Source organism: Lygodium microphyllum, chromosome 14 (assembly GCF_053477565.2).
Source record: "Lygodium microphyllum isolate KBCC chromosome 14, Lygodium_microphyllum_v1.1.10, whole genome shotgun sequence".
Taxonomy (NCBI): Eukaryota; Viridiplantae; Streptophyta; class Polypodiopsida; order Schizaeales; family Lygodiaceae; genus Lygodium; species Lygodium microphyllum.
In genome coordinates this window covers 67,544,267-67,560,648 of record NC_141148.1, presented here as the reverse complement: position 1 = coordinate 67,560,648, position 16,382 = coordinate 67,544,267, and the positions used below count along the sequence as shown (strand labels likewise).

The 16,382-nt window shown below is 39.4% G+C and overlaps 1 protein-coding gene across 8 annotated transcripts in view; it reads left to right on the top strand.

Moving 5' to 3' along the window:
- The first annotated feature begins 881 nt into the window (after positions 1-881).
- LOC148025695 (putative HVA22-like protein g) overlaps positions 882-16,382 on the top strand; it is a 36,048-nt gene continuing 20,547 nt past the window's right edge. For 3 of the 8 annotated variants that reach the window (XM_087692918.1, XM_087692916.1, XM_087692915.1), the window contains exons 1-5: positions 883-1,122; positions 1,934-2,014; positions 2,098-2,196; positions 2,452-2,508; positions 2,596-2,659. In XM_087692918.1, the coding sequence (XP_087549044.1) occupies positions 1,986-2,014; positions 2,098-2,196; positions 2,452-2,508; positions 2,596-2,659 (249 nt within the window). In that variant the 5' untranslated portion in view covers positions 883-1,122; positions 1,934-1,985. Of the gene's footprint in view, positions 1,123-1,933; positions 2,015-2,097; positions 2,206-2,451; positions 2,509-2,595; positions 2,660-4,037; positions 4,233-16,382 lie in introns of those variants that run through there. The other 5 variants (XM_087692910.1, XM_087692912.1, XM_087692911.1 and 2 more) reach the window with 5 other exon arrangements.

The following is a 16,382-nucleotide window of genomic DNA, read 5'->3' as shown; positions in this document are numbered from 1 at the left end:
TAGGCATACATAATGGTCAACAAACTTATATAATGTCATAACATAAAACAAGGGTTGGATACACTTGTTGGAAATAGAGAAATAGTGTAAGTTGGATTCCTTAGGTGAATGAGCTCACCTAAAAAATATAATTTCTTCACTTTTCACACTAATGTTGGAAAGTAAAAAAAGGTGCATTGACAATGATAGTGTATTGAGAGTGACAATATGGTGGGTGGAGCTACTCTTTACATCCAATGGTGCGAGAGTTCATATCTCATCAGTGTTCAAAGTGGTAAACTTTTGAGGTGGGTAGCAGGAAGATAGTTGAATAGCTTTGCTCCACATCATTAGCTACATTCAAACTACTTTGAAAGGTGCCATACACATGACATAAGGACCTTACAAGTTGAAACGTTCCTATGTAATTGATCGTAAGCCACTTTGATGAGTAGGGCCCAAGTAACTATTATTTTAGAGCGTCAAACCCTAGAAGGAATTGAGTTTGGAATGAGATATGGAAAAGCGGGAGACTAGGAAAAGCTAGCGTGAGCATGCCTTAAAGTTAGTGAGGAATCAGAGTAAGTCCCAGAGTAAGTCCAGCACGAAAAACATGTAGATACAAGAATCTGGAAGTTAAAGCTTGGAAGGAATGTCTGAAACGATGAAATGTTTATAGCTAAAGCAGCTTTGTGATTTTTTAAAAAATAATGCGCAGTTTATTTATTGAGTAAAAAAAAAGGCAGCTTTGTGAAATTTGAAGGGTTTTCTTGTGAAAGGTTTGCAAAATTCTTGAAAAAGATTAGGCTAGACGTGATTCACAAGGAAGGAAGGAAGCAAAGCATCAAGGGTCCTTCTTTAGGGATGCTTTTTAAGGGAAAGTGTAAAGGGCAGATAGATATGTAAACGTGGGAACAGGAGCGAGGTTACAGTCAGAAGTCGGAACTTTTCAAAGAACTTTCCATAGCTTCCACCTCGGAGAGCATATCCTCATGACAAGAAGGAATATGGAAGAAGGATACGGAAGGAGAAGAGGCACGAGAGAGAGAGAGAGAGAATCCATTGACTCACCAGCTCTGTCGCCTACCACCGTTGCCGACTGTGTCTGAGCTCTGCAGCAGCCATCGACCATTCTCTGTCCAGGTTTGTTCCGTTTCCGTTCCAGGCATTCCGTATCCTTCAATGTATTCTTCTACAGTTTGTAAGTACAGAAGTTTCTGTCTTTCTCCCTCCCTCTTGTACATCTTTTAAGCAACAATCAGTTGAGTTGCGTGCTAAAGAGTGCCAGAGAGGAGAAGCGCAGCCACAATCTATCGTGTAGTTGGCCACAGTGGTAGGGTTTACCACGGTTTCCTCCCCACGCATTACAGGTGTATGGATCATCCTCAAGGTTATAGACGTGTAAGTAGACAGAGGAACTTTCGCAGGTTTTACTGTGATAGTATGACCGGGGTGGGTTATATATGCGGGCAGTGACGTCATGGCAAAGTGCTGGGATGGTCATTGGAGCTGATTGCTGTATCGATTATGTCTGTGCTTTCCTCATGTCATTCGTTCATGGGGGGGGGGGTTTGTGCATACCTGATTCTTGCCAGGAAACACCACAAACTTTTTTTCGATACTCCAGTAAACGCTTTTAGCTTTAGCACGTGTCTCTGTTTGCCTCATTCAGGTGTAATACGCGACGAATTGAAAGTTACTTTTTGAACTGCTGTGCAATAGAGTTAAAAAAAAGCCTGACACAGTATGCAACTTTTAGTCAATCTGATAAGTCTCCATTTAGTTGTGACTGTGTATGAGCCGAGGTGTACTGTTTCTTTCGGATTCTTTGCCATTCAGAATCCTAGTTGTAGTCATGATTTTCTGATAGGCAGTTGAACATTTCAGAATTTCAATGATTGTAGTAATTATTTCTGTGGATTGACATTACTTCATCATGTCTCATGTAATTCAGGTAAGGAACAAGTTGTCAAGAGTTACTTGAAGAAGGGAGTGAGATTGTTTCCATGGGTTCCATTTTAACAAGAACTGCAATGTAAGATATCATCACCACTCTCATCTGTTATAGTATTTTCAAATTGGTATGCATGACATGGTTTACCTTTATTGCTTATACAGATTGACTTTGGGTTACATTTACCCAGCATATATGTGTTTCCAAACCACAGAACTTAGCAGACCAAATGTTGAGGAACTGCAGCTCTGGTGTCAATACTGGTAGTAAATGTATCCATCTTTTTATTAAGACCAAGTAGACATGCTTATTCAGGACTGCACTGCTTTGCTGCTTGAAATTTGCTCAAATAAGAGTTTTAACAGCTGTCTATAGCTGAACTGTTGTTGATTTTGGTTGTCTTAGCTAGTGCCTATATAGTATGCTACACAAGTACAATGTTATTGGTGTGGCTGCAAAAACAGTTTCGTTAGCCTGTTCTTATATCAATGTTTTAAGTCTTGCTACATGTCTTGTAGGATAATTGTTGCAGTTCTTACCGCTTTTGAGAGAGTGGCTGACACATTTGTCTCATGGTATATGCACATTACAATCTTCATTCTGTAATATCTCTATCTAAACCAATGCATTTTATTGAGAGCCAGTTTTTTTGTTTTTTGCAGGCTACCTTTTTACAATGCAGGGAAAATTGCGTTTTTAGTTTATCTTTGGCATCCCAACTCTAAGGTACTTCAAGTATTATGCCAACATAATGAACATTACCAAATTACACCTATACTCAATAGAATTCCCCAAGTAGCCCTCAAGTTCCAAAAAGTACCCAAATATTTTTCACATTTGGTCAAAATTCCTAATCTATCCCTTTAATTTGGTAAAAATGGTCAGAATTCCCCTCAAAATTTGCTGAAATTCTCAACATGCTTATGCAAATTTATGACACATTATATAATACATTATATTTCACAAGTTTTTATGAAGATAATTTGTCATAAACACTGGACTATAGAATAATGGCTTTTGATGGTATGTATACAAATGAGATGCAAAAGTGCATGATTTATGGAGACAAATGCCACTAGTGTTGAGCTTATTCAATCATGATGTTGTTTAAGACACTAAAATTTAGGACTTGGCTATAGGGAAACAATTGACTAGACAAATTTCTAAAGCAATTTGAAAAAATGTACAAAGGTATTTTTGTAGTTCTTGAAATTTGAGGGGTATTTTGGGAATGCTTGCAAATTGTTGGGGCACATACTTTTGGTAATATTTCCTGATGTTTATCATACGAATGAAAGGTAATTCAATGTAAGAGTGCTTTTTGCGGAGATGCACATGATTTTCATACGTTGGGCTATGGTCTTACTTGCAATATACTTTGTCTTGTTGGCCATGTAGTTTAGCTGAACTTGGTAAGCGTTTGCATCTCATGTTCCCTACTTAAACATTTGCTTCTAGTCACGTGTAGTGGAAGGCCAACAACATGTAGGTGGTGCATGTTGTGGACCCTCTTTTAGTCTTTGATTTATATAGGTATAGTTATTTTTGAAGCTACTCTAGCGTACAAGTCTTTTAGTCTCCGATCTATTTAGGTATAGCTATGCATGAAGCTACTATAATTTACAAGTATATTTAGGTATGATCTATTGTAGTTGGCCTACATAAACCTTATCCTTCCTCTTGAATGTAGACATTGGTGCCATCAAGCATGGTCAGGGATTTGTAATTTTTTGAAATCCACAATTTACCTTCAATTCTCCATTATCTAAACTTCTATCATAACAGTATTGTTTAATGCCAACAAATGTTTTTTTTCCAACCGTCACAATTGTGCTTGATGCTTGGTAAGCCTACATAGTATGGTGTGTCTTAAGGTCTAAATAGTATGAAACTTAAACACACATTGCTTGAAACAACACACTTGATATTCACATTTTGAGTCTTTGCTACATGTCATATCTGGCAATATATTTTAAATAACACATGGACCTTCAAAATAAGCTTCAAATCACATGTAGTTAGGGAACTTTAATGTCTTTTAGTGGTGTTTGAATATAACTTCGTGGATTGGCCAATTTATAATTGTTGTTGAATGTGACTTTAGGGAACAACTCATGTATATGCAACATTTGTAAAGCCAATGGTATCAAAGCATAAACAAGACATTGATCAAAACTGGGCACTTTTGATGACCCAAACAATAGAGAACTCAAGGATTTATTGGGATAAGTTTTTAATTTCTGCCCAAGTCAAAGTTTCTCATATGTTATCACAGCCCCCTAAGGTCCAACATAGTTCGGTAAGTTCTTCTATTTTCCTTTCTACTTTATGTTTGTATCTAATTGGATAGCTCCTTATACTTAAGAGCACTCTATGTTTTTTTCTAAGTTCTAGTAAATATATGTATGTAAGATTCTCTTATACATTCAAGTGTTGAGCATTCTTAATTACTTCTCAATTCCTCATTATACAAACTAGTTGCTTTAAGGTTCAATGTGGTAAGTAAGAGAATGTGTCAATATACAAAAAACAAAATATGGTCTTACTCTTGTAGAACTTTGGATGCATAACCATTCTTCAATTGTGAGCCTACTCCAACTTAGATGTAATTGTAAAAGTATCAAGAGTAGACATGTTGAAATAGTTAACTTTTTAGGCGCTAGTATTGAGCTACTTAAACTTGCCTCTAATTTATCCTATTTATTTAGCATTTTTGGGCTAGTTAAAATAGCCCCGAAAAGGTATTTTTGCTTTTTGAACAAGGCACAATAAATTTTTTGGCTCGAATAGGTTCTATAAAAAGAGATTTAGTGTATAACCCACTCTTATTCCTTTCATCCCTTTGCCTATCTTTTGCATCCTTTGTTGTCATTTTCCAACCTAGAGAAGAAATCTCTAGCCTCATCAACATCCAACACTCCTTTGTTTAGTTACAATGTTGTCCACACATCTACAATGACATATCACATATTTCAACAAGAGCTTGCATAGGACACTAGTAGCTTTTGTCCTCAAAGCTTAGCCTTTAACTTGATTTGTGAGGTTCCCTCCTATAGGTACAATATATCTCATCTATCATAATTCCATAGGCATGACCACTACATCCACAACCCATTTGTAATGCATAGAGAGAGGGTAAGTAGGATGCAAATCATCATGGTGTCTCACAGAAGAATACACCTAACATGTATTACAAGTCTTAACAAATTATAAGGTATCCTTGTTCATGGCTTTCCACTAGTATCTCTCTTTGATCTTTTCAAATGTATCCCAAACAGTGAAACACCTCTATAACCAGTCTATAGACTCGTGAAATTCCCTTATAACTTGTACTTAAGTATCCTTGTCACATACTATTCGTAGTGGAGTACCTCTTTTATGCTTTAGGTGTTTCCAAAGAAAGCCATTCTTTAGAAAATAGCCATATATTTTTCTCTTGATCCTCTTGAACTCTTCATTTGACCATACTTCCCTTCTTGTCAAGATACTCAAGTATTGCCTAATCTAAAGTCATTCTCCATCATATAACTCTTTTGAAAAAGCTTCTATAGAAGAGACAAAGCATTCATGATTAAGTGTTGCATCTACAATTTCAGCCTCTTCATTATCTACCACCATATCCTTTTCATCTTTATACCTTGCTCCATACAATATATTAACCATTGGGTTATTCTTTCTTGCTATATGTCAAGATTCAGGATTTATGGATTTAATGTAGGGAATCCATCGTAACCTAGCAATGTCAGGAGTAAAACAACTTGCATTCATTGAATCATCCCAAGAAGAGGTAAGCAAATTGTTTTCGCAATCACTGGTGCTACAATAAAATACTTTTTGTTGCATTTTAAAGTTGTAACTGCTCCCACAATTCTCTTTCAATTTGCCGATATCTTCTTTGTCTTTCATTTAGTAGTTTAGTCTCAAATCTAACTGTATACTTGTTTCCCTCATCGTTATTCTACCCAATAGTACAACCAATGCTTATAGGGCTCGTATAAACGATGATAATAATGGGCCTTACATCTGCATAATCAACTTTCCTCAAGGTAAGTGTAGCCTTCAACAATCTCTTTAGCTTCCTTATAGCCTTTGTGTGCATTCTATTCTACTCGAAATCTTACCCTTTTCTCATTAACTAATAAAGAGTATTTGTAGTATGTGCAAAGTGAGGAATCTGGATAAGGTAGAAGACAAAGGCTCCCAAAAATCTTCTGACCTTTGGAACTAATGAGCAAGTCTCTTGCATCCTATCAATAGCATCCACTTTTGTTGGTGATGGCCTTATGCTATATGGACCATATGTGTCCCATAATCAAAACCTTATTCACACCAAAGATTGACTTTTGCTGCTGTAAAAGAGTAAGATTTACCTCTTCTAGTTTGGTTAAGATCTTTTCAAAGTCAGCAATGTGCTCTGCAACAAATCTCCTACATTCCTATTTATCCAATTCTCCATCTTTACTCTCTTCTATCTATCTTTTTATCGACACATTATCCAAAAAAGGCATAGCAAGATATGTAATCTTGCAATGCTTTATTTATTACATTTATCATGTGAGTTCTAAAATTTGTTGCCCCTTCTGGTGAAGTGCACGTTTGCACTAATCCCAATGGTGTCTTTTGTTAGTAGTTGTCAGCTCCCCTGCCACATTAGCAGTGCCACGTGGCAGCAGTCGAATTGTCCAACTGTAGTCGGTTGCATCAAATGCAGCTGACCTGCCAATTTTGGGCATTTTTTGAGGCATTCTTATCAGCCTTGTAAAGGCTGAGTTCCAGTAGTTTTGATCACTTGTATCTGACAGATTACAACATGCTAGTGATAGAGACAGCACTCGGACTGACAGAGATCGAGGTCCTCAAGGTGAAGACATATGCAGATTTTCTATAAACTCGACTCCCGCTATGGGTAAGTATTAGAAAGACAAAAAAATGATATTTACATGTGTTATCCCACTTGACCCCATGCAACATCATGTCCCCTATTGCTCATTTTCACCCACCAAGGTTACAAGTGGCATCAAGTATGTTCTCATTTCCTATCCATGCACGGGATGGGCCTCCTCTATCACTAAACACTTCACTCTTCTTGGTGCACTACACGATAAGGCTCTCTGGCCTTTTTGCTTGCACCTATGCCAGATAGGTTGGGACACTCTAACAGCCAATCCTACATAAAAGCCAATGTTGACAAGATACTCTCCATTCTAATCAAATCATGATCTAGGTGCTTGTTTCGATCTATAGAGTGCCTTCTTTAACCTGCACACATATGTGGTATGTTCTAAATCCTCATAACATGTTGCTTGCTCCATATATATCTCTTCTTGTAAATCACCATGCAAAAAGGCATTCTTCACATCCATTTGCTATAAACTTTAACCTTTGGCTACTTCCAAACCAATCACACATCTAACAATTTCCATCCTAGCAAATGGGCTGAAAGTTTCTTCATAATCTATGCCATATGTCTATGCATAGCCATTTGTAACCAACTTGACCTTATACTTGCTAATAGAACCATCTACATTATTATTTATTTTATAGAATCACTTACAACCAATAGGTTTCTTACCCTTGGATAATGGTACTATATCCCAAGTCATGTTGACCTTTAATGCAACTATCTTCTCATCCATTGATGCATCTCAATGAGCATGATTAACACTCTTCTCAAAACAACTGGGCCTGACATCCTCAACTACCTTTACCATGTAAGCATAATGGTCAGTTGTTATAGCTCACCCTGCTAGACTTGCATACCACTGGATTACTCAATGGAGCCTTTACATTATCATCTTTGTATACTTGGGAATACCAACCTCATTATCCAAGCTTTTGAGCCACTAAAGTCTCCATCAAGAACTATATGACTAGTACATGAATTATTTCCATTTGACACTTTCTTCTTCCCTTTGTCAATACTTGTAACACTAGTAGATACACTTAAAGATGTGGGGCTTCTCCTTATTCTCCTAGACCAAGCATTAACTGTAGATCTAAGTCTACTAGATGATATCTTTGGTCCACTAAGAGTCTATGATTCTTGCTTTTCTATTTGCACATGACTATCATGATTATATATATCATCTAATGCATCTTATTCAAGTCTTCAACAAAATAAATCTTCATATTAAATCTTATTTGTGGCCCTTGCTCTCTCATTTGATTAACAAACACCACATTTTTTGTGATGGATGGCACATGTAAAACATCTAACAAGCACTTTTTTCTAACCATCATGTAAGGACAAATGAACTTTTCTAATATGTTAAACTGAATAACATGAATCATCACTTATCTCTATATAACCTAGACTTTATAAATCGTATATCTATCCAAACTATTCAACATGGCTAGACATATGATTAGATGCACTAGAATCAACATACCATACATAATCACATTGCTTGATTATATGTTGCATGACAAATAGTATAATCATTTTTGTCATTATTCTATCTTGAAGACAATATATAATTTCCTTGTTGCAACTTGCCATTGTGAATATCATCCTTCTTATCAAGACAATGGGCTACAATATGACTTCTTCTTCTAGAGTAATGGCAGACAATACCAGAATTACTAGAACCTATGTTTTTCCATCCGCCTCTTTCTCTAGAGTTTCCCTTGCCTCTAGAATTGCCATCGCCTCTCAAAATTTGCATATCATTAAACTATTGATTTAACCTATTTTACTAGTGGCTACCATCAGTATGACCTATACCATGACCTCTTGTGAAGAGGATCTTCCACATCTACTTCTTGAATTTGAGGAGAAAGCTTGGACCTATTTACCATTTCTTTTAGATGATTCACTCTATATGTTGATCTTCAATGATCATAAGAGAGAAAAACTTGTCAAAATCTGAAAACAAGTTCTATACATATATAAAAGTAACAAAAGATTTTCAGACTCATTATTGAGGCCACCCAAAGTGATGAAACTAAATTATCATCATCAGGAATCGCATCAATAGCTGCTACGATATCTCCAATGCTTCTCACCTTTAAAATATACTCATTCTCTCTGTACCTGTGTATAATTCTGCATTCTTATACAACATTTTTCACAACATATTTTTTGTGTTTTAGTGTCTCTTTTTCTCTCTCCTCTCTCCTCTCTCCGTTCACTCTTTGTCACAGTCATTCGCTTCCGCATTGCTTCACTTTGACATGGTATGAGAGCATTAAAGGACTGACCTAGGGGAGATCTATCTGAAGAGGAGTTTTCAGTGCGACACAAGGTTGCGTTTTCAGCATTCAAGTGTGAGCAAGTGGGTTGTATATCAAGACAAGGCTGAGGCAAGCGTGGGCGTGCAAGAAAAGAGAAGATTTGTTGAAGTTGTTGTTGTTTTTATGTTGTTAGAGAAGGAAGAAGGCTTTGTTTTTTGCCTTTAAGTGCAGGTTTTACCTTTTCATTACCTCTGGCGGGTGAAGAAGGTTCGGGAATCGGAGACGAGCCCTAGCAAGTTGCGTTTTCATAGTCAGAGGGGGTTTCTTTTGCGTTTGTGCAGGCATTGTAGGTCAAGATGTCTACAGAGACTGACGTGGAGTACTAAGCAATCATGGATTGGAAGGTGCCTGTTCTACGAGCTCATCCATTAGATCAGAAGCTTGATGGCGACAATTACCGTATCTGGCGAGTGATGATCTTGGCCATATTGGAGTCTTATGATTTGGCGGAGCTTGTGATGGAGGAGATCAACTGATCCTTGGTGAGAGATAAGTCCAAACTCTCTTCAAGTGCTCGTACGGAGTTGACCAAAGCCCATTCTCATTGGGACAAGTTGAATGCCAGGATTCGTTCTTTTTTTTTTCTGTCTTGTACAACAACCGTGATAGCCCATATGGAGCACTTGGTAGTGGCTCATGAGATATGGTTGGAACTTGACAAGATGTACAATCGGAAGACCCGTATGAAGAGGGTTTCTTTGGAGGTGCAAATGCGGACCCTGTCTGTGAATAAGTCTTCTTCGCTTCGGGAACACATCAACAAGCTTCGACAGCTTCAAATGTAGGTTCAGAGTGCAGGGAAGCCCATTTTCTCTGAAGACACGGCGATCGCTTTATTGTCCCAGTTATCGCCATGATTCGGTACTTTTTATTCCTCTCTTATTGCATCAGGGCGGGAGTCGACTCTTTGATGGGAAGAGTTGGTTCCTATGGTCTTGAACCAAGAGGAACAATTGAAGGGACAAAATGCTTCCAAATCGGAGGCATTGGTTGGTCAAGCCTCTTAGAAGAAGGGAAAGGACCAAAAGAAGAAGAAGGAGGACAACAAATCCAAGGAAAAGAGAAAGAATCGACATGCCATATCTGTGGTAAGACCGGTCATTGGAAGAAGGATTGCCCTAACAAGGATAAGAATGACACCATAAAGGACTCTAAGGATTTTGGAGTTGTGGCTGCACTCTCATCAGTTGCTTTTCTATACTTAGCACTCATTGAGGACCCTACACAAAAGACGTTTAATGCTACGATGACAGCTTCCTAGGCTTGAGAGTGGATCGTGGACAGTGGTGCCTCACGGCACATGACTCTTTCGACAGTTGGTGTTGCCCATTTGCGATCCTTGTGTGGGCAGATTCTCATTGAGGACAACTCTTCTGTGTCTATTGCTGCAAGATGCAGTTGATTCTAGATGGATGTGGTTATATCCACACTTTCAAGGTGTTGCATGTGCCAGGTTTAGGGTATCATTTACTTTCGGTATATAAGATTTGTTCTCTTGGCCTTTTGGTGGAGTTTGACAGTGATGCTGTTTGTGTCCTTGATCGTGGATCAAGGAAGGCTCTCTCTTCAGGGTATGAGGAGAACGGCATTTACAAATCGAAGTCTTCTACGGTCTTACTTCTCTTCTTCTTACCTTAGACACAATTCGAGCTATGGCATGCTCGGTTTTGCCACTTGAATTATGAGTACCTTCGGAAGGCGTCGCGAGGATCGTTTGTTCGCGGTTTGCTGGACATAGTGGTGAGCCAGTAGCCATGTGTCTCTTGTATTCGTGGGAAACAACATTGATATGTGATTCCCAACAAAGCTTTGAGGCGGTCTACTTCACCTATGGAGCTTGTATCTACGGATCTTTGTGGCCCGATGAGGACCGAGTCCCTGAAGGGGAGCTTGTACTTCATGTTGATCGTAGACGACTTCAATAGGATGACATGGGCTTACTTCTTGACGTTGAACTTGGAGGCTTTCTCCCACTTCAAGGATTGACTTCTCTTTGAGGAGAACCGATCAGGCTGGAGATTGAAGACCTTGTGATCAGACAAGGGTGGTGAATTTGTTTCTAATGAGTTTGCTCGTTTTTTTTGCAGATAGAGGCATTTACCTAATACCAATACTCCTTAAGAGAATGGCATTTTGGAGCGGAAGAACCTCTCGTATGGCGACTATTCGAGTTGTTCTTGCCTTGGGTGGCCATAGGAGATGGCCTGTTTTTCAGTTGGATGTGAAGTCGGCCTTCTTGAATGGTGATTTGAAGGAGGAGATCTATGTAGAGCAGCCTCTTGGATTTGGTTATTCGAATGGGCAGGTTTACAGGTTAAAGAAGGCCTTGTATGGCCTGAAGCAGGCTTTGCATGCTTGGAACGAGACGATTGACTTGTTTCTCTAGTCCCAATTGGGCTATCAGCATTTAGGGCCGATCCGCAGCTGTATGTGTACACTTCCGAGGGAGGTTGTGTGTTATTTGTTTTGTATGTTGATGTCTTGATTATTGCAGGTGCTCATACCTAGATGGTTGAAGAGACGAAGGCAGCTCTACACGAGAAGTTCAAGATGACGGATTTAGGACTTCTCCATTTCTTTTTGGGCCATGAGATTTATCAGTCTCAGAGGGAGACTTTCATCTCTTAGCAGAGATATGTACAGAGCTCTTGGTGACTTTTGAGACGGAGGATTGTCGGTCCATTTCTACTCCTATGGATCCAAACTGGAAGGCCACTTCACACGCAAATTCTCCTTTGGCGGATGTTACTCACTACCGTTAGCTGATTGGATCATTGATTTGGCTCCTCAACACACGGATTGATCTATGTTTTGTTGTAGGTATCTTGGCTGGGTTCATGAGTGCGCCTCAGTAGGTGCATCAGCAGGCTGCTCAGAGGATACTACGGTATTTGAGGGGGACCTCCGGCATAGGGATTCATTATCCAGCAGGTACAAGTGCTATTGATCTTGTTCTTGCCGGTTGAAGTGCTTCAGATTGGACTGGTGATGTGGATCACATGCGGTCTATTACAGGTTATTGTTTTACCTTGGGTGTTGGTGCTATCTCTTGGAGTAGCAAGAATTAGTCCACGGTAGCCTTATCTTCGACTGAGGTAGAGTATCGGGCTGTGTCATCTGCCACATGTGAGATTGTGTGGCTTTGGTGGTTGTTGGAGGAGCTTGGATGCCCCTAGACTCGTCCTACTATCTTGCAGCGCGACAATGAGAGTTGCTTTGCCTTGGCACAAAATCCCGTATTCCATGCCCGGACAAAGCACATAGAGATCCTGTATCACTTCATCAGGGAGAAGCTTTTGGATGCGACCATTGATGTGGAGTATTGTAAGGCTGAAGACTATCTTGCAGATTTGTTTACGAAGGCACTTCCCCAGGCTTTACTTCATCGACATTCTAGATCCCTACATCTGCTGCCTTGTTTAGGATCTGAGAGGGAGTGTTAGCAATCATCAGCTCCCCTGCCACGTCAGAAGTGCCACATGGCAGTAGTTGGATTGTCCGACTCTGCAGTCGGCTGCATTAAATGCAGCTGACCTGCCTATTTTGGGCATTTTTCGAGGCATTCTTTTCAGCCTTTTTAAAGGCTGAGTTCCAGCAGTTTTGATCAGTTGTATCTGACAGATTACAGCCTGCTGGTGACAGAGACAGCACTCCGGCTGATGGAGATCGAGGTTCTCCTATTCTCTTTGCACCCGTGTATAATTATGCATTCTTCTACAGCATTCTTCACTGCAGATTTTCTGTGTTTCACTGTCTCTTTCTCTCTATCTTCTCTCTCCGTTCACTCTTTGTCACGATCATTCGCTTCCGCATTGCTTCACTCTGACATCTTCATAGCAGTGAGATCCGTGTTTTCAGTTGCCAACTGGACTTGATCATAACTAGAATATAAGTCACCGAAAGAGTATATAGCTCTTCTAGCAAAATCCTCTACAAATTCATCCACAACAAGACCGGAGGTACATGCGGAATAGTGACAATGAACATAGGTGCAACAATACTAGGAGACACGCAGTCAAGCTCATGTGATTGAAATGCAAATGATCCACCATGTCTAGACAACATATCCACAAAACATTGCTTCTCTATAGGTGAAAGAAAGTCATCACATTCGATCTTTAGCTTCTTGAGAGATTCTCTAGTAAACTAGTGTCCAATCCCTTTTGGATCCCTCAAATTCGGTTGATGAGAAGCCAACTCAATCATCTCCTCACTATTTGGAGGCAATGGTAGTGCAATTGGTTTAACTTTTTTATCCACACTCTTATAGTTTGTATCACCCTTTACTTTAGCCTTGTCATTTGAGCATATATACTCGTGCTTCACAAACTTTCCTATCACTTGATACATATCCAAAGAAATATCTGTATCATGTTATTTTCAGATTTCAGTCTAGATTTTAGCATAGTTGAAAGCTCAATCATGCATCAATATAAGATAGCCCATCATACATTCTAGATATGCATTCTTTAGTTTCCAATAATCTATGTCCATTCATATCTTTTTATGCCACGAGAACATAGTGTTTTGTAGCCTTATTTATAGTTTCAACCCTTTGAAAGCATATAAAACTTTGTGCTGAAAATCCAATAAACCTTGTAGAAAAAGCGCAAGTACCTACTATATTAGGCAAGAACTTTTTTCATCTTGCACCATCATAGTCTTGCTTTTTACAATGGTATGTGCTGAAAACTTGATGTTTCGCGAGAACCTCTAAACTTTTTCACATTAGGTGGCATGAGATAAATCATCATAATCCTTTTGAGTTTCACGATTTAATTCTTAGAAATAGTAAGAAATTGTTTAGCCCATTTGCCATTATGGCTTCTAATCCTTTCATATGTTGACCCATCATCTAACACCTTTATCTCCATGTCAAAAAATAACATGTATATTCTCATACCATGTTAAAGTAAGTGACGGTGCAAAGAGATAGTAGGGTTTGCGGAGAGTAACATAGAGTGTGCACAGCAAACACTGAGAGAGAAGAGAAGCTCAAAAACACAAGAACACAATGATGATGCACTGAATCATGCTATGAGAAAAAAAGTTGATATAGTGGAGTTGAAGCTCAGAAAATAACTGCACTGTCCTATTTTGGATCAGGTAGTAGCACTTATGGGAAATTTGCACAATGAAGGGAGTGAAATGCAATCCTTGGAGCCATGGGCTATCAAAGTGATCATTGGAAGGTGAAGGACAACTGTCGAGGGAGTGAACCGCAGTCCTTTGATGCTGTCAGAGATGTGGAAAATGATCACCAGCTATCAAGGGAGTGATCTGTAGTCCTTTGATGCTTCCTTTGATGCTGTTGGAGAAGTGGAAGATGATCACCGGTTGTTAAGGGAGCGAACCGCAGTCCTTTGATGTCGGGGATTGACCTAGGCAGCAAAACACAAATCGTAGAGCGTTGGAGTTGTCAAATGTGGGGAGAGCAGCCCAGATGCTGATGCCAAGTGAATAGTGATGACGCTAGATGATGGAGGATGAGCAAGGCTGCAAAAACGTAGGTCCTAGCAGCCTTTGTGACAGACGGGTGACGCCAGGTGATGGAGGAGGAGCTAGGTTGCAAAAACGCAGGTCCTAAAAGCCTTGTGATAGACGAATGATGCTAGCTGATGGAGGAGGAACCAAGATGCAAATACACATGTTCCAACAGCCCCTGTGATAGAAATCACTCATGCTCGATGATGTAGACTGTCGCTAGAGGCTAGGATGTTGACCCCAAGCTTGGAGATGATGATGCCAAGCAAGGAGGTCGTCTCCACATTGAAAAACACAAGTGAAGGTGGAGCCTAAAGGAGAAGGGTGTTGACTCCAAGCAGATGATGGTGATGCTAGGTGGAAGATACTCCAAACACAAGGCGTGATGATGGAAGAGGGTGCTTGAAGCAGAAGAGGATGGGTGAAGGCAGCCACGAGCCACGAATCTCAATGTCTTCCTGAAGGGGTGTGAGGGTAGTGGAAGGGGTTGGTGAGAGAAGGGAAGTGGTGGTGGTGATTGAAGAAGGTGGTGAAAAATGATTGAAGAGAGTGGTGTGGAGTGGTGAAGAATTTTAGGTGATTGCTTATTTATAGCCATAAGCTGTCTAGGGTGATGCACCATTGTGTGGGCGCCCATTGAAAAAGTGGCTAAAATGTGGACACCAACCCTTTTTGGGGTTGTCAATGCGAAACCCTAAATGAAGTGTGTAAATTGAAGTGGCTTCTTAACATTCCATGTATATCGTTGTAATGCATGTATGTCCAAGGACGATAGGATAGGAAGAGGAATCCTACATAAAGAAGTGCTGGTCATCCTAGGCATCGCCAATAGTCACCTTTACATTGGGACAAGTTGCTTACAAATCCCAAGAGCATTGTTAGCTGCCTACATGCTACATCTATGCTCTACATCCACCAGCCATTTGCCATTCTCATACAAACTCTTTGACTGTAACTTTGATTTCAGAACCAGGATCAATAAGAGCAATGCAAGGTGTCTCAAGATCCCCAACTTTCACTATCATCTTAGTGGTCACTCTAGCTTAATAATTTCGTATATAGTGGTTTCTAGGTATAACGCATGTAGTCTCTTCATCTCTGTAATACATTTGATGCACTTCTTTTGATGTATAGCTAGCTACAAATGATTGCATTTCAGCCTTATTAACTGCTTTTTTACCATTATTCTGTATTTTCAGCATCAACAATTTCAGTTTCAACATCTTCATCATCATTATGCATTGCTTGAATACCTTGTAGTCTTGGCTTTTCTTCTCCTTGAACCATATCATGTCTTGGATTCCCAAACTGTCATTTTCCCTTAATAATATCAATGATCTCTTCATGAAATTCTCTCTTGGCAATATTACGAATCTCTCCCCGGGTAAATTCAACTTTACTATTTAAGATGCATTTTTCCAAAATCTTTTTCAAGTCAGTGGTAGTTTCTATGTTTGATTGTAATTTATAGCCTAGTTGTTTTTCCGTCGGTTTAGCATGTTTTTGCTTCTTTTCCTTTGACACATCATCCATAGTATGCTCAGGTGAAGGCTTGATAGGAGGTGGAGGTTGATTAGAGTCAAAGCTTCCACTCCCCTTAGCTGCCCTCTTTGATATACTTGGATTTTCATCATCTCTCTTTCTTTTTTCTTTCACTGTAGCCTTTGTGTTTTGAGACTTGGCAAGATATGCATAAACAAAAAAGGAATACCGTAGGAATTTTTCCCTTCTT